This window comes from Kryptolebias marmoratus, linkage group LG3 (genome assembly GCF_001649575.2).
Source record: "Kryptolebias marmoratus isolate JLee-2015 linkage group LG3, ASM164957v2, whole genome shotgun sequence".
In the NCBI taxonomy this organism is placed as follows: Eukaryota; Metazoa; Chordata; class Actinopteri; order Cyprinodontiformes; family Rivulidae; genus Kryptolebias; species Kryptolebias marmoratus.
The window spans coordinates 22,206,354-22,226,404 of record NC_051432.1 but is presented as its reverse complement, the minus strand read 5'-3'; the positions used below and the strand labels follow the sequence as shown (position 1 = coordinate 22,226,404).

Genomic DNA, 20,051 nt, shown 5'->3' with positions numbered 1-20,051 from the left:
TAAATATTGTGAAAAGTATAAAAGTTACAACAAACAGAAGTCATATCTCCTGAATGAGCTGAATGTTTGGGTTTATATGGATGGTTAAAACAGGACAAAACAGGCAGAAATAGATCAACTTTTGGAGTCAGGTTGACTCCAAGTTCCATTAAAATCCATCCAGTGGTGAACAAACTAACACGCATGGCGTTACATTATCGCCCAGCTTCCATGGAGGTAATGAGTTCATTGAAAGCTGTCTGAGCTGCACATGTGAAGGCTGAAGCGCTCCTATCTCCGTCCCTGACTGGAGCGGGCAGCTGCTGTGTGCTCCACCTCCACGGCCGTGCCCTCTGACCTTCAGCCGCAGCAGTATATATATCTGCGGGGGGCGGTCGGCAGGCCCCTGGCAGCCAAAATGAAATCTGTGGTGTCTGCGTGCTGCTTGCTGTGTCTCCTGGCCCTGTCAGCTGCAGGTACGACCGCCCGTTGACCTGAGGTTTGGGGGGGTGGAGGGTGAATATTCAAACTGTTCAGAATGAAAAATGATGCTTTCAGGGATTTCTCCAAGCAGGTGTGGTGTTTGTTTGTCAAGCAGAAATCAGTTTGTGTTTTGTGGTTTTGCACGTTTTCTCTGACATTTCTTTTTTTGCTTGGATCCTTAAAGAAGCAAAGGATAAAAAGTTGGACGTCCTCCTTGGCAGAATTTGCAGCCGAACGAGGTTAGCTGGCTTTAATTTGTGGCTGTGCAAATGTCACGAGGCTCAGACTCGAGGCTCAGCCGAGGCAAAGAAAAAATAAAAAAAACTGACTGGGAAAATATTTGTCTTGCTGGATTTCTCTGTTTGACAGTTTAATCACGGCACGAGTTTGGCTTTTTGTAGACGCTTGACATTCTGCAGGTTGTCCTCACAATCATTTTGAATCAAATGCTTTTTTTATCCCCTGTGGCTTTGTTGTCTGCACTGTTAGCAAAATATCTGATGAATCACTGAACAAACTTTAATGAAACCTTCAATTAACAATCAGTGTGTGCACATCTACAACTGATTAACTTTTGGACTTAGTCTGATTCAAGGCGGCTATTAGCTTACACAGAAATGGCTAAAACTCAGTTAATTTAAGAGATGCTGAGCTAAAAATTGACGTGGTAGTAGCTGAGAGTCACCCACAACACGTACTGCATGATATAGGACATGATGTTATTTTCCAGGTTTGAACCAAACAGCTTCAGCTCTATCTTTAGTCAGCATAAGGAATGTAAGGACGTGAGTTATCTAACAATCAGCACACCTCGAACTTGTCCACATCACATTGGTTGTGTTAGCTTTGAGTCCCTGCCCCCCCAGGTGTCAGGGAACTGTCACACCAAGTTACCATCAGATACGGCGGGGTTCACCGGTGGCTCACGCTGATACGCATCTCCCCAGAGCTCTGAAAGACAAACACACGCCTCACCCAGACGCACAGATTGTTTCAGCTGCATAAAAACAGTCGTTGGTGTCATCATCTGCTCTGTCTGCGGAGCTGCTTCGGTCTGTGGAGTGTGAGGGTCGAGGTGTGTGTGTGTGTGTTCTTTCTATAACGGGCATGAGAGAGATCAGAGGAGGTCATGTCGAACCAGAAGCATTAAACCTGGTCCTTGAGAGCCACCATCCTGCAGGTTTTACTTGTTTCCCTGCTCCAACACACCTGATTTGAATCAATGGGTGATTAACAGGCTTCTGCAGAACATGAAGAGGTGATTTAACCTCTGAATCAGGTGTGTTGGAGCAGGGAAACAAGTAACACATGCAGGATAGTGGCCCTCGAGGACCAGGATTGGACACCCCTGCTTTAAACCTTTTTTTGAATTATATAATTATGAGCTTTTAGAAGACAGCTGCTCCTAGGTCAACATTTGAGCTCAGTAGCTGTAAAGATGACAGAGTTGGAGCCGTTTTTGTGTTGGCTGAAGCAGATTGTAGATTTACATCCAGTGTTTACTTTCTGCGAGTTTCATTAAAACTCCTTCAGTGTCTCCTGAGACATTTTGAGGACGGACAGAAACACGAACACAGATGACTTGGCATCCATCAGTGTGCAGCTAGACGACCTTTTTGCTGCAGACACCACGTTGAGTCGACTCGGGTACGTTGAGTATCCGTCCTGCCGTTGACGGATTTACTGCTCGCCGAGACGACTCTGAGTCGTGCAGTGTTGCAGGGTTTGCGAGCAATCGTGCAGCTGGGTTCCAGCACCGGCCTCATGACAATCCGGGGGGAGGCAGGCGGAGAGCATCACGCTTCCTGAAAATAGAAACGGAATTATCCCTGCCTTCTTTTCGCCCTCTGACTCATTGTGGGACTATTTCAGTTCGTCCAGGCACCTGTCCCACTCTGTCCCGCTCTGTCCCCACCACGCTGTGCTCTGGCCAGGCTTCAGTGCAGCAGCAGAACATTGTCCTGTATCATAAGATTCACTCATCCCAAACTTCTGGGTTGGCACTCATGAGTCATTAATATCCTGCTGCTGAAGACAAAGACGGAGTGATAATGTTCTTGCCCGTGTGTGTGTGTGTGTGTTTCTCTGTACTGTTGGATGGATTTGAATGAAACTCTCAAAAGTAGTCTTTGAACGTACAAATACAACCGACTATCCTTTGGAGTAAAACCTCCACAGCCAGCTGATTTTAGGAAACACAAAAATGGCTACAACTTATTCAGTTTCACAGAGATTGAGCTAAAAAACATGGTGTGGTAGTAGCTAGAAGTCATTCTCCAAACCAGCTCCGAGCACGATAAACAGTGCAACACCTGCTCGTCAAACTTTGGCCATTGACTGAGAGTTAGCAAAATATCTCCTAAAACCGCTGGACAAAATGTAGTGAAACTCTCAGAAAGTTATCACTTTATCTGCACGTGGAACTCAAGAACATTTGGAGTCAACTTAAATCAAGCTAATCATCATTAACCAACACAGAACATGGCTGCAGCTCAGTCAGTTTCACAGATGGTGTGGTAGTAGCTGAGAGTCGTTCACAACAAACTCTCCAACTGTCAACTATCACTATAATATCACAAGATAACTTAATTCATAACAGAGATAACGCCTTCATTTGTCAGTATAAGGTGATCTTTGTTTAAAACTCTAACAAGTAAAGTGGCGGGTGACATGCATTCCTTTAAAGAAAGCTAGAATTTACATTTACAAATGTATTAATCCAGCTAAAGAACATTTTTCTTCATTGGGGGGGTTAGTAGAGTGAAGACTTACAGAAAGATAAAACTTTCCAATTATTATTTGTTGACCGGCTGGGATCTTATGATTTAGGCCTTGATCTGAAAGAAGCACGTCCAGAAAAGACGTAAATCAATATGAAAAAATGAAAAGATGTAGCGCCGTCGTGGAGAAGGAACAGGCGTTGAAATGATGGGACCTAATGTTGTTTTATGACACGTGCAGAATAAGGGTTTGTGTTACGGTCGAGACTTTTACACCTCTGCGTGTTTGAGACAGATCAAAGAAAGAAGAGTCACAAAAGTCCCACTATTAGCCCCACTAACAGTAAATATCTCTCCACTAATGAATCATTAAGGCTGCTTCGCTGTCCCGTTCAGCAGCTCTCAGTTTCTCGATGCTCCAATAAATGTTCATGTTGAAACATGACCATCAAGTAGCGTCTAACCTGCTCTGGACCTCTGAGAGAAGCTTTATGAGGAAGCATTAACATGAATACCAGCTCGCTTTCACACAACGGTGACATCATTAACATGTTTGCCTTTAGCAAAGATGAAGTTTACTGAATTAAACAATTTACAGAGGAGCTGAGCCTGAGTGCTGCATTGAAAACGTTATTTACAGCGAGTCGTTTAAGCATTATCGGATACAGTTTCCAATAATTATTCAAAGAAACGTATCCTATCGGTGTTTTTGTTATGGTACCTTTTGAGCTATTCTCAAAATGATTATCAGCTGGTTATTCAGAATAGGATAATTTATTAATTTGGTTTAAAAAATACTGACAACTGTGGAAAAAAAAGAAAATAATGATGCTCTTAATATCAAATTAGAACCTTGTTGTCCATCAAATGATTATTAAACTATTAATTTCTAGTAGACTCCTATAAACTGCTGAATAGTTTATTTTGAAAGAAGATAAACTTGTAATATTTCAGTACAAAATCAGATGTAGCATGCAAGAAAATGACCCAATTACATAGTTTTTGTTTCTTTTACTCAAAGTATTTGAGTAAATCTGTAAAGTTGCATTCACCTCTTTATAAATCATGATTACAAACTAAGAAGAGATTAATTTTGCAGGTATTAAATAAGTTAAATTAATGAGCTAATGAAGTTAAAACTGCTGTATTCACAACAGTCGCCCGAGTTTGGTTGTTGTCTTCAAACCTGAGTCAGAAACACCATCGATTTTATTCTGCCGTGCTCCATCTTTCATATTTTCCTCCCCCACCGGCACGCTGTTTTCATCTTCCTAACTTTGTTAACTTTAATTCGGTTTGGCCTCTGCCGGCGGCCCCGCACAGCAGAAAATGATCTTTGTGCTTCATCTTCTCAGCTGTCTCCAGACGTCTGACGTGGAGAACAAAATCCATGTGAGCGGGCTCTGTCTGAAATCTGAAGTTCTTATTTTTTATTTTGTTTTTTTTTTTAAATCAGTGAGGTCACTTCTAAATTATGATTCAAGTCTGTGTCTCCTCCAGGCTTCAGCTGGACGGCAGACTCACAGACCTTACTCGGTGCAGGAAATCTGGGTTTTAATGCTTCGTTTACTGACTTGATTGTCTCTGGTTGTTGCTGCTGCTGGTGTTAAAACGCAGACAGTGCTGTAGCGCCCCCGTCTTTGGGTTCGATCCACATCTCCCACCGTCTGACACCATCAGAAGCTGATCAGGTTACCCATCTCTGATCTCCATTCCCTCCCTTGATTCACTCAATTACTGACACCTGCAGTGCGCTTACGTCTGGCCAAGATGAGTTTTACAAGACCTTGGTGGCTGTGAATGCCAGAGACTGAACAGCCACGGAGGGACTGAACGCAGGGATTTATTTTTCCAAATTTCTCTGAAGATTTGAAATGGCATTTAAATAAACCAATCCAACTTGATGATTATCGCTCCCAGGGTTCAGATGTTTCCATATTTGATTCATCGGCTGTTTTCGTATGCAGGGACATTTTGATTACTGATGGTCAGATCTGTTTGGGTTTGTGTTTTTATTTTAATTGTCTGGATTTATATTTCCAGATTTATGCTCAAACTTAAGCAATACAGTGTTGGCAGAGGGAGCAAAGTCTAGAACTGTGCTCCCGTTAAAATCTTTAAAAACCTTTACAGCATTAAAACATCTTCATGTTCGTAGCTCGAACATGATGTTCTGCGTTACGAACGCCGACAGCCGACTCCCTCAGGAGGTGATAAGCCGAACAGCTTCCAGATCCAAGAGGCGACAACAACATCATGGGAGCAAGCGGGCTGCGTGTGCTATTCACTCCCTTAAAATAGGAGGAAGAAAGCAGCACGAACCGCATGGTGTGGGACAGGACAGGACATGAAGTTCTCAGAGCATCTTTTAGGACAGCCTGGTGAGCGTCAAGTCCTCTGTCCAAGCTCAGAATACAAACACGTCTTGAGTCAGAAGCAGCAGATCTCACTTTGATAGATTTAACCTTTGGAATCTGAACTCATCTGTCACCTTGTCCTAACATTTGAAATAAAATTTGATCTTTTTACTGAACGTCCATCTTGTTTTGCTTTGCTAAACTAATCATGAGTGCCAGCTTAGAGGTTTGGAACCAGAGAAACCTAATGATACTATATAACACAAAACAATACAACACAGTATGATATGATAGGATGGGATGTGATGCAATACCATACAGTACAACAGGATAGGAAGCAATGTAATATGATACGGTATGATAGGATACAATATATGATGTGATAAAATACAATAAAGTATGATATGATACAACATGATGCAATAATTATACTTTTTTGTCCACTTGGGGGGATTTGCTGTCTCAATAACTGCGTTCCTTACAAACAATCCATAAACTAGTAAACATTTAAAGCAGTCTTACAACATAAGATACATAATTATCATTTTAAAAAGACGTATGAATCTTGATTCAGGAGGATGGAGAAATCAGAGGAAAGTTGTGGTGTTTTGTTTTGGGTTTTTTTGCCTCATTTTCCCAGTTTTTGCGTTGAGTTTTTCCCACACTTGTTCAATCTCGGGCCTCGTCCTGTTTTCATATGTTGCCTTCTGGGGGTCTGTTTTGGACAAATTTAATATCCCTTTCTGTTTCTTTCCCATTGATATTCAGATTATTCTGCCTTTTCATTTATTATTAAAAAAAAAAAAACTAAAAATCCTTGAAGTCTCTGCTGATCTGTCTCATTAAGGCCCAGATGAATTTAAACCTCCTTCATGTCGGTGAGAATAAAGATGAAGTCAGACTTTCCAGTTTGTACTGCTGGACCTTTGTCTTCATATCACTGACTTTATGGAAAAAAAAATTGGTGTAATTTTAGACATCTCTTTTAAGTTCGATGAATAAAATCCTTTCCATTTAATCAACAAGTCACATAATAATTGAATAAATTGATGTGAAATACAGAACAACACATCCACTGTTTGTGGCAGCTGCCCTTTAATCTTTGTCCTTTACACCAAATCCATCTTGTAACATGAACTGGAGACATTTATTGAAGTATCTCGGATCACACTGCGTACCTCTGAATGTTTTCCTGTCGGTTAAAATTAACGACAGGTCCCAAACTTCTGCTCATTGTACGGCGTGATGGTGAACGGGATCTTCTGCCTGTAGATTGAACTCCTTAGATTATATAATTGTATTTTCCCTGCATGATGATGATGATAATCAGTGCCGAAGTTTGTGTTTGCTCAAACCAGAACCAAATGTCACACAACACCACGAGATGTCACGCTCAGAATACGTGCTGTGAATGACTTCAGCCATCTTGGTAAAATCTTTGCTTTAGGACCACACAGATGATTCGTGTATTTTTATTCTTTTTCTCCTTTGATCCTCTCAGACCTCCTGGCAGAGCCCTCCGCCCAAGATGAGGAGCCTCTGATGCGTCTGCAGCTCCAGCAGCCAGAAGGAGACCTCTTCTCCTGCGGATGTGACACAACAGATGCCAGCCAGAGCTCGTCCAACGACACCCCGGCCCCAGAGAGGGCCGTGTGCCAGCCCTGCAAATCTAAAGAGGAGCTGGCTGTCCCCTCAGAGCGTGAGGAGGAAGACGACTTCTCTGCCGAGGTGTTTGTTAGCGAAGGAGAAGACCAGGAGGTGACAGAGGGGGACGAAGAGGTGGCATCTGAGGAGCAAACTGAGGCTGAAGATGAGTCACTGGAAAAGGAAGTGTCTGAGGAGGAGGAGAGTTTAGCTGAAGCTGAGCTAGAAGAGAAGGAACCAGAGGAGTCTGCTTCTGATGAAGAACCTGTTGAGGAGTCAGAAGATGACGACCCACAGGAGGAAACAGTGGCAACAGAAGAGCAGGTGACTGTAGAGAATGTCCTGCAAGAGGCCACAGCTGCTGAGGAGGAGGATGTCGAAAAAAGGGAATCGGAATCAGAAACATCAGAGCCTGAATCCGAGGAACCCCGACCAGAAGAGCTGAAAGCACCACGGCAGGCTGAGCCAGAAGCTGTGGCAGAACCGGAGCTGGACCCTGAGCTTAAGCCAGAACAACAAGCCGATCCTCTGGAGGAAAATGAGCTTTCTGTGGAGGAAGCTGATGCGATAGATGTAGAGATGGAAACCACAGTGGAAACTCCTGAAGCTGAGCCTGTGGATGAGCCGGCACAGCCTCAAACCAAAGGTACAAAAACAAAAAAGCTCAGTGTAACTCTTCAGAGATTTTATGTTTCACTCTCAAATGTAAAGAAAAGCTGGAGAAACTGCATTTTCAGCTAAAATTCAACGTGAATGCTAAGCGCTGGATGACTGCTGACATTTGCTGAAACTGAGATGTTGAAGCTAAAAGCAGCAGAAGACTAACTAAAAGTAGCAAAAAGCTAGCTAAAAGCTAAATATAGCAAAAAAAACACAAAAAAAAACAGCAAAATGTAGACTAAACGTATCAAAAATCTAAGGGTACATGCCCGATATGTGCTCTGTAAGTACCAGATATGTACCCAGTACTTATTTTTTTGGAACCCATTATTCACCAGCGTTAGCAGGACTTTTGTGTCAGAGGTCATTAAACCGACGTGGGTCGTGTACTGACAGCCAAAGTGTGCCATTTCTTCCTTTGTGTCCCAGCTGAGGACATCAGAACCAACAGAACGCGTCGCTGCGTTAAAGTGGAATTAACAACAAGCTCCGGTACAGAAATACACAGACTGAAATAGCAGTGAAAGGAGCAGAGTGATGGATGGACAACAGGCTGATATAACAGTTGGACCGGCACTCGGCCCAGATGTCCCGGTCACTCACAGCTGAGCAGCACGTCATTTCTGCTGGGCTTCTTTGCTTCACAGCTTTAACACGATTAATAAATCTCACGTATTAAACGTGGAGAATATCTGTTAGAAAAGTATCACCAGTACTCTGCAGTCACGGGTATAAATTTGGGCTTTTAAATTGAGCCATGACTGATATTGTGTTTTAACTGTAACACACAGAGGCCGAGGACTCCGGCCTGAGGGACTCCGGCCTTAAGGACTCCGGCCTCAGGGACCGCTCCCACATTGAGGACATGCTGCGACTGGCGACGGCCGAACCTTCAGCCGAGTTCTCCGGTAAGGAACACATAACAGCACAGCAGATATGACTTCATTTTCATTTGTTACACAAGAACTCATTCACCAAGCTTGGAAACGTACAGCACACATATGTGCGCATATATCCAGTATTTTAGAGACAATAAAAACTCGACAAATTGATCTGTGTTCTGTGATGTCTCTCAGACTTCTGCTGCAAAAATCGCCCGGAGCGGCATGTTAAAACAAAAATGCATCAGACTGTTTACACTTACTCTTTCCATGCAAAAGAAAAACCAGATGTGTTTGCGAGCGAACAAAAGGAAGTCTGAAGCAGTTTTAAGAGCCGAAACTATTCTGAAAATTACTTCATGATGTCCAGATCCGCAGCCTTTCTGTGAGCACACGTACAGTACGGCTGCATGTGTGTGAGTGTGTGTGTGTGTGTGCAGACGTGTCTACAGGAGGGTGATTAATCAGTGTAAATGTGTAACTGTCCTCAGCATGAAAGCTCTTCTGTTCTGTTGAACCGGAGCGGTGAAGCCAGTTTCTTAATTACATCAGCTACATTCAGCAGATTTTATGAGGGCAATTCATCATGTGGAGCGGAAGCAGCCTTTGTCATCACTTCTGCCTCTTTGTGATTGTCTCTGTTTAGGTGCTGTAAAGAAACTTTTGAGCATCTACCACACGGCCATCAAGCCAATGGAGCAGGCCTTTAAGTACAACGAGCTCAGGCAGCACGAAGTTACAGGTATGTAGCTCAGCGTGAAAGGTACATTTCTTTGCGTTGTTGCATTTAAAAACAGAAGCGTGCACACTGGAATCACAAGAACTGATTGAAAATCCACAAAACCGCCTCACCCAGCCCTCTCTCAAGTGTTTCCGTCGACCGCGTTGTTCCAAACGTGCAGCGTCCAGTGAAACGAACTGGATCTGCGGAGGCACCAGAAAGCCTTACAGTCATTCTGAGTCATAACTAAGAATACGTTTGGAGGTAGGACTCCTAATTTTTCAGACTTGGCACACAGAGAAGAACAATAAGGACTCTGTTTGCCGAAGTTCGAGGGGAACGTTGCGCGGGCCAGGAGACATTGTTCCAAAGCCCTTGAGGGCAGAGGAGAAACAGGATGAAGTGGCTCTGGGACACCTTGTGGAGCAGGACATGATTGCATGCAGGACATTTAAAAGCCGTTTTTTCCTACGCTTCATCTCGTACAGCAAATCAGAATAATCCTCGGGGATCCTGCAAGCAGAACTACTGCTCAGTTTTCAGATTTAGAGAGGTTAAGCTGAATGTTCTGCCACTTTCAGCACATATTTTATCACATAATAGCTCATTTGCATTTAAATTGCATTGAAATAAACATGTCTTACAAAACAATAAAATGTCAATTTGAATTGGAACCTCCATGCCTATATATATATATATATATATATATATATATTGCCTATAAATAGCAGTTTTAGATAATAAAAAAAACATTAGCAATTCCAGCAATCCATGTTTTTCCAGCAGATTTTCCAGGATTACATAATACAAAATATATTACCTCAAAGACTCTAATAATTTGGGTATGATTATGATATTTAATTTGAATCTTTTCCCCTTGTTTGTCCTCAGAGGTGAAACTTTTACCTTATGAAGCCAAAAGATTGGACAGGAAAATAACTCTGTCAAAAAATTGGACAGGATTTTAGAGATGTTGCGCTTGTTACAAAAGGCTCACGAATGAAACAGGCCTATTATGTGTGAAATTAATGATTTTTATTTTAAGCGCTAACATTTCAGAACACAAAACTTGAGGTAGAAGGCAGATTAAGATGCAGCAGCAGCTCTGCTCAGCTTCATATCTAAATATTTTAACATTGGAAGATATCTTTGTTACAAATATTTTGTATTTTCTCTCTTTTTTTCCCCACCTATTTGTTTGTTGGTTATGCACATATTTCAGACGGCGAGATCACCTCCAAGCCCATGGTTCTGTTTCTGGGCCCCTGGAGCGTAGGCAAGTCCTCCATGATCAACTACCTGTTGGGTCTCCACGGCACCCCCCAGCAGCTGTACACAGGTCGGCGCAGATAAAACCCGATCGCTCACCGTCTACCATGCAGATGCAGTGAAACCCCTCTGCTCCCCCCCCGGCTCCAGGTGCTGAGCCCACCACCTCTGAATACACGGTCATCATGCACGGCGAGAAGTTCCGGACCATAGAGGGCATCGTCATGGCAGCAGACAGCTCACGCTCCTTTTCCCCCCTGGAGAAGTTCGGTCAGGGCTTCCTGGAGCGACTGGTCGGCATCGAGATGCCCCACAAGCTCCTGGAGAGGGTCACCTTCGTCGACACGCCAGGCATCATTGAAAACCGCAAGCAGCAAGAAAGAGGTGACAGATGGAACAGAAATGAGTCAGAGCAGCAGATAAAATTGATACGGCTTAATGACCAGAGTTACCTGCTTCAGCAGTGATCATTCCATTTTCACAGTAGTTGTATTATAGTACAAGTTTGTTTATTTGATTTTTTTTTTTTTTCTCTGTGAGGATTAGAAATGAGTTCTGGTTGTGCGATTTGGACCCAAAGTTAGAGAGGAGTGGCCGAGACGGTTTGTTGGACAAAGGAAGCTGCCAGGGAGGAAGAACAAAGAAAGACCGCGGAGAAAGTTTAGCAAATATGGAGATGGAGACAGTTAAAGTGACCTAGGAGAACAGGAGAACAGGGGAAGTGTGAGATGGTGGTGGTGACCCCTAAAGATAGCAGCCAAAACATGAAGATTCACAGAATAGTAGCTGTAATTTGCAACCCTAACAACTAACTGCTGGTTGAAGCATATAAACCTTCCTAACAACACAATTAAACAAGAACATGATGACAAAACAAACCATTATCCTGTTTTTATCCGATTATGAGGTTTTAATCATTTTCAATAATGGCAAAGATATGCTTTTAGAAATCATTCTTAAATAAAGTTTGGTTTCTTGAGATCATCTCAAGACCTTCCACTTCCTGTTTTACCAAACAGCGGATGCAGGAAGCACTGGTCTGTTTTCCTCCATCATTTCATGCCTAACGACCCTTTCTCCTGTCAGGTTACCCGTACAACGACGTGTGCCAGTGGTTCATTGATCGGGCCGATCTCATCTTCCTGGTGTTCGACCCCACCAAGCTGGACGTGGGGGGGGAGCTGGAGATGCTCTTCCGGCAGATGAAAGGCCGCGAGTCCCAGATTCGCCTCATCCTCAACAAGGCCGACAGCGTTTCGACGCAGGACCTGATGAGGGTGTACGGCGCCCTGTTCTGGAGCATGGCCCCCCTCATCAACGTCACCGAGCCCCCCCGCGTCTACGTCAGCTCCTTCTGGCCTCAGGAGTACGCTGCGGACACCAGCCGAGAGCTCTTCATGAAGGAGGAGATCTCCCTGCTGGAGGATCTCAACCAGGTAAACCGAAACAAGACGTTCCAGTTTGTTTTTTTCCTGTTTGTAAAGCTCTGACGTACAGATTCTGATTCATCAGGAACTGTAAATAAAAACAAACAAAATGTTGTTTTTCTGATTTTTGATTAAACTGAAAATTTACCATGTTTTATTATATAAACAAACAAACAAAAAAAGATTTTCTGCAGGTTATAGCACCTTGTTGTTCCGTCATGAGACATCTAAAACTAAACTTTGACAGTTTAGTTAAAGTTAGAGATATTTGTCCAAATTTTTTTTTTTTTACGCACTTCAAAATACATCAGATAGAACAAAAACCCAGATTCAAATAAGCTGCAGCAGTGTCTAATAACTGAGAAAACATAATTTATAGAACCGTTTAATTATGACATCATTTAATTTTGTTGTCTCCTGTAACACCTGCAGTCTTATCATTTGTAAACTAATAAACTATTAAATAATCTTTATTTACATTACTTCTATGTGCTAATGCAAAAAAAGGTGTTAGGTGATTTTTTTTTAACTGAATGCTGCAGATTTTTCTTGCAGAACGAGTGTCTGACCACATCCTGACACAGGCTGGTGTTTTTACATGTTTATAACCAGTTGTAACCGTATAAATCTTGGACTCATTATCTTTACGGCAGACATTTCCTGCTGTCTCGTGATGGCTATAGAAACAAAACCTTGTGGCGTTTTGTTTGTTAAATTCATAAAATCGCCAAGCTGAACTTTTACTGTCTCGCTTACTGTTTTTTTGCTGTTTAGTCCCCCGCAACGTGAGACGAACCTGGCTGTCAGCTTAGAAAACTCCATTTAAATTTAGAGGAAATCCTTATTTTTAATGTCACTGAGCAGGAAGGTGAGCAGCAGACACTTCTCTGTAGAAGCCTCTTGTGCTTCATCTGACTTTCTTTTTATTTATTCATTTTTGTATCTCGGTAAGAACTTCCACCAGGCACAGTTACGCTGGTGCAAACTGCGCGTTGGTGCAGTCGGTTAGCACTGTTGCCTTTCAGCAAGAAGGCTGCAGGTTCTTCTCCCAGCGGGGGCCTTTCTGTGTGGAGTTTGCATGTATGGGTTTTCTTCAGGTACTCTGGTTTCCTCCCACAGTCAGGTTACGCGCCTGTTGGGTTAACTGGCTCCTTTAGGTTGTCACTTGGTGTTTGTGAATGGTTGACTGTCTTTTTGTTTCTATGTGGTCCTGTGATGGACTGGCAACCTGTCCAAGGTGTACCCCCACGTCCCGCCCATTAGCTGCTGGAGAAAGGCACCAGGTTAAAAGGATGGATGGATGGATGGATGGATGGATGGATGGATGGATGGATGGATGGATGGATGGATGGATGGATGGATGGATGGATGGATGGATGGATGGATGGATGGATGGATGGATGGATGGATGGATGGATGGATGGATGGATGGATGGATGGATGGATGGATGGACATAGCTTCAGTACTTAGCAGTGGTGCAATCATGGACTGGGGGTCAAAACATTTAAAAACCGTCTAAAAACTTGTGGATTTCAGTCACCATCCAAGCAGTTAATGCATCCCTGCTTTTCAATCATTAAAAATCAAAGAGAAATAAATCAGTTGACTATAAAAAAACTATTAATATTGCTAATAATTATGGTATGGTGCACAGACTGACGTTTGACGTCTGAAATGGCTGCAAACAGCTGCATTCGTACCTTTATGTTCTTCCTTGTCCACGAGCTCGTCAGTTCTGCATCATTTGTGACTCCAGCGGCATGCTATGTAGGCAATTTAAGTTTTTTTTTGTAACTGTGGCAACTTTTGCTCCCCTTTAACTCGTCTCTGCTCTTGCAGGTGATTGAGAACCAGATCGAGAACAAAATCGCCTTCATCCGCCAGCACGCCATCCGCGTGCGCATCCACGCCCTGCTGGTGGACCGGTACCTTCACACCTACCAGAGCAAGCTGGGCTGGTTCGGCGACCCCCACGAAGTCTTCCAAGACATCGTGAACGACCCGGACAAGCACTACATCTTCAAGTCCATTCTGGCCAAGACTAACGTCAGCAAGTTTGACCTCCCCGACAAGGAGGCCTACCAGGACTTCTTTGGAGTCAACCCGGTCTCCAGCTTCAAGCAGCTCTCCCAGCTCTGCAGCTGGACCGGAGGCTGCCTGCTGGAGAAGATAGAGAGGGCCATCTCCCACGAGCTTCCTGCCCTGCTCGGCACCGTCAGCAAGAGCACCGACACGCCCGAGGCTGCGAAGGCCACGCCGACGCCCCCTTCACCTCTGCCCGGTACCTGCGAGAGCCCCGAGTGTCAGGAGAAACCCAAAAACCGCTGGAGGAGGCAGTGAGAAGAGGGCGACCGGTGCAGATGGCAGCCGGAGAGCTTCCCTGAAAAAGATTTCCACTGGTGTGGATTTCAGGACTGGCTGTGGGCAGAGGGACAGATTTAATCAGTAGAAAACTGGCAAAACAGAAACGACTTATTGTTTCTTACTACTTTTTTTTTTTTAAATCTGTTAAAATTACAGAAACGGACAGAGCGCGTGTCCAACAAGTCCTCTGATACTTTCAGATGAATGCTCGACCTTCTACTGCAAAGTGTCCTTTCTAACACGGCTTGTGTTGTCGTTCATATCGTCGACTGCTTTGGATTGCAAAAAAAAGGGGCATTTTATCCACGTTTGATTGTCTGCAGCAGGAAGACACTTTAGTTATGTTTTTCTGTCACCTCTCATGAAGTCTAAGAATGATTGATTTTCTGTTTCTTCACCTTTCATTCACATTAATCCCTTTAGAGAAATTAACTAGCAGTAACTACGCTCCCTCTGGAATTAAAGTAATGCTGCCTACGCATTATATTATATTTTTATTTGTTGAAACTAAAGTTGTTAGCTTTACCTGAACACTCCAGTACCGTATGGACATTTTTTTAAACTGTAAAATGTCCATATGGTACAAAGGTTCTTAAGTTATTAAGGTAAATGACTTTTTTTAAACAATCAAACTAGTAAACCTGTTTAATTTTTGAAGTCTCAAACACATTCATTTACAACCGTCGTGCAAATGCTTTTAAAACCTTCCCAACCATAAAGCCTTAGCTTCTTTAAGTACAGGTTAGAATTGGAAATCCTGCATTATCGAAGTCTAATGTTCTGGTAAACACTAAGAGAGTGTTGTTTTGATTTTAAACACAGTTAAATGTTACCAGCTGACTGAGGCTGTTTTAGCTCCTGCAGCGACTACAAACTGCCACCAGATGGCGCCTAAAATCAGCTTCTTCCACCCATCAGGATGTAAAAACAAGTTTCTGATTTCTTTTTTTTATTTCGAAAGCTGCTTTTAATTTGCAGAAATCTCAGATGAAGAATGAAACCATTTTCTGCACCGAAATCGTTGTGAAAGTAACTCCATGCTGTAAATTACTAATCCATGTAGACTGGACGTAGTTGTGTCCTTTGTTCAGTTATGAAATAGTTGTGATCTTTGTATGGTTTTATTATTCGGGGGGAAAGTTTTGTTTGCCTGTGTCTGTGTGACTTTCAGTCACTGGGAGATGTAAGAAAACCAACTGTGTGTAAGTTATTCACCAAATAAAACAGCGTATGCAGAAATCCCTCTGTATTAGTTCACGTTCTGTGAGGATCTAAAACTGCTGACAGGAATCACACAACATATATTTATTTGGTGCTACTTGGTGTGTTAGTGTTTCCTATCAGTCAATGTCAAAATAGACAGCAACAGGAAGAAAAAGATGAACTAAAAAGTGATTGTTTTATATATAAATTTGCAATCAATAAAATGTTAATAAAGGCAGAATCACTTACACGATCATGCAATTATTTGTCTTTTTGAACATGACATTCTTGCCACTGCTGGTAGATTCCTACCAAGTGATTAGGATGTGAAGTGAACTGATATGAAACTCAAAGATTGTTTACACTGTCGTTGTTCGATATTAAACGTGGCTTTGGTGCATCTTTCTTGGAAACAAATGTTGACTTTTCTGCCCATAACAAGAAAACAGTTATATATTTTTATTTATCCAGCCAGAGACAACACTCTTAATTTCCCAAAAACAGATCTGATGATTTTGGTTCACGACACCATGTTTAAGTTTCCTACCTTTCATTTGAACATCTTAAATATTTCAATATGGTGATGGCTTTTACTGATCTGGTCTAAAATAGTTTTATCTTGTATTTTTAGGATGTATGATAGTGTCCATACAAGTGTAACTATAATTATTTTAATTGTTACCATACAGTACAGATTTACAGCTCAGAAGTATGTCGTTTAACAATCACAATATTCTCAAAATCTTTGCAACTTAATGATAAAAAGAAAAAAGATTGTGCATTGAGTGATTTTTACTCTGAAAAACATCTGGGATTTTTTGCTGATCTGGTGTAAGTTAGTCATGATTTCTTTCTTTCTTTCTTTTACAAAACAATTCAGCAATTTCTCTTTTTTATTTTGCCTCTGTGCAAAATGCTTCAATTTGAGCATATTCCTAAATCTGCAGCAACTGAATAAAATCTGTTCCTCTCAGCCTGAAGTGTTACTGTTAAATGGAAATCAAATGAAATAAAAAAATCCCTGAATGTTGCTTTGATTTCTAAAATTTACAGCATCCCAGACATGTTTCGTAGAAAAGACTGAAATAGATTAAAATAAACAAATAAATAAATAAGGCCTATAAAATGATCTAATATGACTTTCGTAACGCTGCTTTCACCCTGTAGTCAAAAAGGGTTAAAGAACATTGTGCAACTACAAGTAATACTCATTATTTTTGGTGTGGACTAAATATGACAAACTGGCTTTTGGTGTCACTTATAGCAAAATTGTTTGTTTTTTTTCTGTTTGTCAGGCAACAAAATAAAAGAAGTGATGCAAAAATACTAATCTATCTGCCGAAGCACCATCAGTGCAGTTGGCACTGCAGTTGCTGTTTATGTAGTGCTCTTACTTTTTAAATAGGCAGGGATGCTTGTTAAATGAAATGTAAGTGATAATGACTGACAGCAGCCATAACAGTCGGATGGAAAACATTAAAAATGTCAAAATAATGACTCACAGGTGAGTGGATGAAGCAACTCTCACTAAACACCCACTAACAGCTGTTAAGTTAAATGAAGCTCAATATGGAGCTACCGGAAGTTAAAGTCTGCCTTCAAAATAAAAGTCCCAATTTGATTTCGTTTGTTTAATACTACTTTACCCAGTTCAGTTCACTTTGGGGGGCTTGAGGTAGGTTTGTTGAAAAAAATATCCTAGAAAGAAATTATAGCTATAATTAAAAACATACTTTTTAAGTAATATTAAGCAAAACAAACCAATGTAACTAGTTAGATAATAATTAGAAATATATAAAACAGGCTAACCTACAAGCTATTCTGGTTCAGCTAATTCTAGCTGTTAATTAATTTGACAGGCTAACTGTGCTAACAGTAAATATAGCATCATAGCAAGACTCATGATGGCTAATTTAATTATTTTGAAAGTCATTCAGGAAAAAAAACCCCACAAATATATGCAGAGTAGTGCATAGAGTTAAAATTAAAATTATATGAAACTGAAAGTTAGCCCACAGGCTAAAGGATTAGCTAATGTTCCTTTAGGCTAAATTAGCCCGTATTAGACTAACAGTTAGCTTATTGGATTAGCCAGCAAGCTAAATTTCAGTTTTGACTAACCATGCTGGTGCTTGGTTTATGAACAGTCTTGTAGCTTAAGCCTTAATTAAAGAAATATATATTTTTATTTTATTTAAACTACTCGATATTGGCTTTATGTTATATGATAGTTAGGCTATGATGTTAGCATTTGCTAACTACACTTAAGCTAAAGGCTCGATTTTCCTGCTTTTAAGCTGTTCTATTTACGATAATACACGCAAATAAATAAATGGGTGTATTTTTTGAAACACCAGTGCTCATTTATTCTAGTTTGAGACTTCTTGAAGACGTGACCGGAAACAGTATTTCCCCCCGTCCCCGCTGCGGTTAACTTCACGGGCCGCCTTTGGTCTCTCACCAGCCTGCGCCGCCACAACAGCTGGGGAAGGATTTCCGACCCAGTCGCAGCGAAGATGGTGGCAGTTACGAGCCTGACGAAACTACGGCCGCCCGGATAAGACAACGTGGGGATGTGTGGGCGGATAAAACTACAGCTGAACTCCGTAACTCCGTTTGGTAAAAAGGTGGCGAGGAAAAGGGTGGCAACCCAGCGACGGACGGAAGAGGACGCACCGCACAGCCGGAGCGCGCACACAGTGTTGTGTTTGTTGGACACAAGCATGCCAGCGAAAACTAGTGCTGCCCCGACCTGAGGAGCTGGCCAAGATAAGGAGATAAGGAGCGATTATTTTTCCTTTTCTTTTTTTTTTCTTCCTGATGATCCAAAGGGAGGTTCCAGCGCTGCTCCGTTGGATTTTCTTCTTCGCTCTCGGGGAATGCGAGGGGAGGAAATCCAGCCTCAGCTCCAAATAAGCAGAGACTCTGAACTGGCCCTCGTCTCCAAACGCAGGAAATACGGCCTGGAAAAGAAAAAAAAAAAAAAAAAGAAAAGAAAAGAAGAGAAAAAAGTTTGGGAGCCTGTTTGGAAAGGAGGAAGGGGGGGCCTGTGTTTGACGCTCTGCGTGCGTTTTACGAGCTGGTTTTCCTTCACTGGGGCACCGGGCTGGCTTTGTGTTTGACAGGAAAAGTTCAACCAACCAAAACAGAAAGAAAAAAAAACCCCTTTCAGGTTTCACACGCTGCTGCTGCTGGTGGTGCTGGTGGTGGTGGTGGTGGGGGGGTTCTTTTGCAAGAGTTTTTCTTCTTCTCGGATCGTCACTATTTATAGACCGAGGCTGCATGTTTTGCCAACTGCGCGCAACAAGTTGCGGACACTCCCAGCGCCGCGCCGCGGGCACTGGATGGGCTTTTCCGGGCTTCTCCTCTCCGATCATGGCCGCCTGAGCCGGACGAAGCCCCTCTCCGAGCCCGTCCTCTGGGAAGCGCCGGGAGGAGGAGGTGGGGGGGAAATAAACAGTGGAGATCCGGAGAAGGGAGTTCAGGAAAGGACGGGGCTGGATCCGTGGGAAGAGGCCCTGCCCGTGTCAGGCCTCTCCTGGTTCTGGGTCCTGAGCTGGACAGGGCTTTAAAAGAACTCTGTCTGGATTGGGTTTTGTTTTTTTTTTAATTATTTTTAAGCCCTGCTGGAGTAAAGATGGCAGGGGAATGTATGGGAATAAAACATGGAAGTCCTTCACGCACACTGAGCCATGCTTGAGAACAGATGTAGTGGGAGGTAAAGCCTTTATTTTTTAATGAACTGCTTTAAGAGTTTCCCTCTGTTTCAGCCAAAACACTCACCATGTGAAGGCTGGAGAAAGTCTCCTTTTAAGGGTATTGATTTCCTTTAGAATATATATATTTTAAAGAGGATCTAAACACAAATGTAAGGCAATTTGCTGCTTAGAAACTAAGATTCTGGAGACAGTTTGAAGAAGGAGGAGGGAGGGAGATGTTGAGATGAGGACAGTTTAACTTTTGGAGCCTCTGCTCCAACTGTTGACAGCTCACGCACCGAAAACATCCATCTGGGACAGAAAAGGCGGGTGGGTGTGGGGGGGACATTCAGAGGAGCTCCTTGCCGTCAGGGCCGACCTGTCCCCCCGGAGAAGGATGCTGAGCCCCGGAGGCAGGGGGACCGATGACGCGGGGCTCGTGCTCGGACGGGGACGCGTGTCGACGTGACGCGGGCGATGGGGAGCTCAGGAAAACCGGAACGGCGCGTCTTGTGCGCGTGAGTGCGAGTGTGCGCGCGAGCGTGCGCGACCCGTCTGTGCCGCGCTTAAAATTCATGCGGTGTGATTATTCCAACACACACCTTTTTCTTTTTTTTCCCCCCTCCTTACTCTTCCTCCCCCCC

The 20,051-nt window shown here is 42.8% G+C and overlaps 1 protein-coding gene across 2 annotated transcripts; it reads left to right on the top strand.

Moving 5' to 3' along the window:
- The first annotated feature begins 314 nt into the window (after positions 1 to 314).
- LOC108241494 (sarcalumenin) lies at positions 315 to 16,122 on the top strand. Of its 2 annotated transcripts, XM_025007910.2 has the most exons (9): positions 503 to 553; positions 647 to 701; positions 7,041 to 7,829; positions 8,635 to 8,751; positions 9,371 to 9,466; positions 10,668 to 10,784; positions 10,865 to 11,098; positions 11,801 to 12,150; positions 13,982 to 16,122. In XM_025007910.2, exons 1-9 carry the CDS (start codon positions 518 to 520, stop codon positions 14,480 to 14,482), a joined length of 2,295 nt encoding a protein of 764 aa, XP_024863678.1. In that variant the 5' UTR covers positions 503 to 517; the 3' UTR covers positions 14,483 to 16,122. The 2 variants fall into 2 exon arrangements, with proteins under 2 accessions (XP_017281161.1, XP_024863678.1); XM_017425672.2 differs by lacking the exons at positions 503 to 553; positions 647 to 701 and adding an exon at positions 315 to 455.
- The last annotated feature ends 3,929 nt before the right edge of the window (positions 16,123 to 20,051 follow it).

Coding starts and splice junctions, on each gene's coding strand:
- LOC108241494 (XM_025007910.2), top strand. CDS start 518: ATGAAAAATGATGCTTTCAGGGATTTCTCCAAGCAG. Junction 702..7,040: donor AGAATTTGCAGCCGAACGAG/GTTAGCTGGCTT, acceptor TGATCCTCTCAG/ACCTCCTGGCAGAGCCCTCC. Junction 11,099..11,800: donor CCGCAAGCAGCAAGAAAGAG/GTGACAGATGGA, acceptor TTCTCCTGTCAG/GTTACCCGTACAACGACGTG.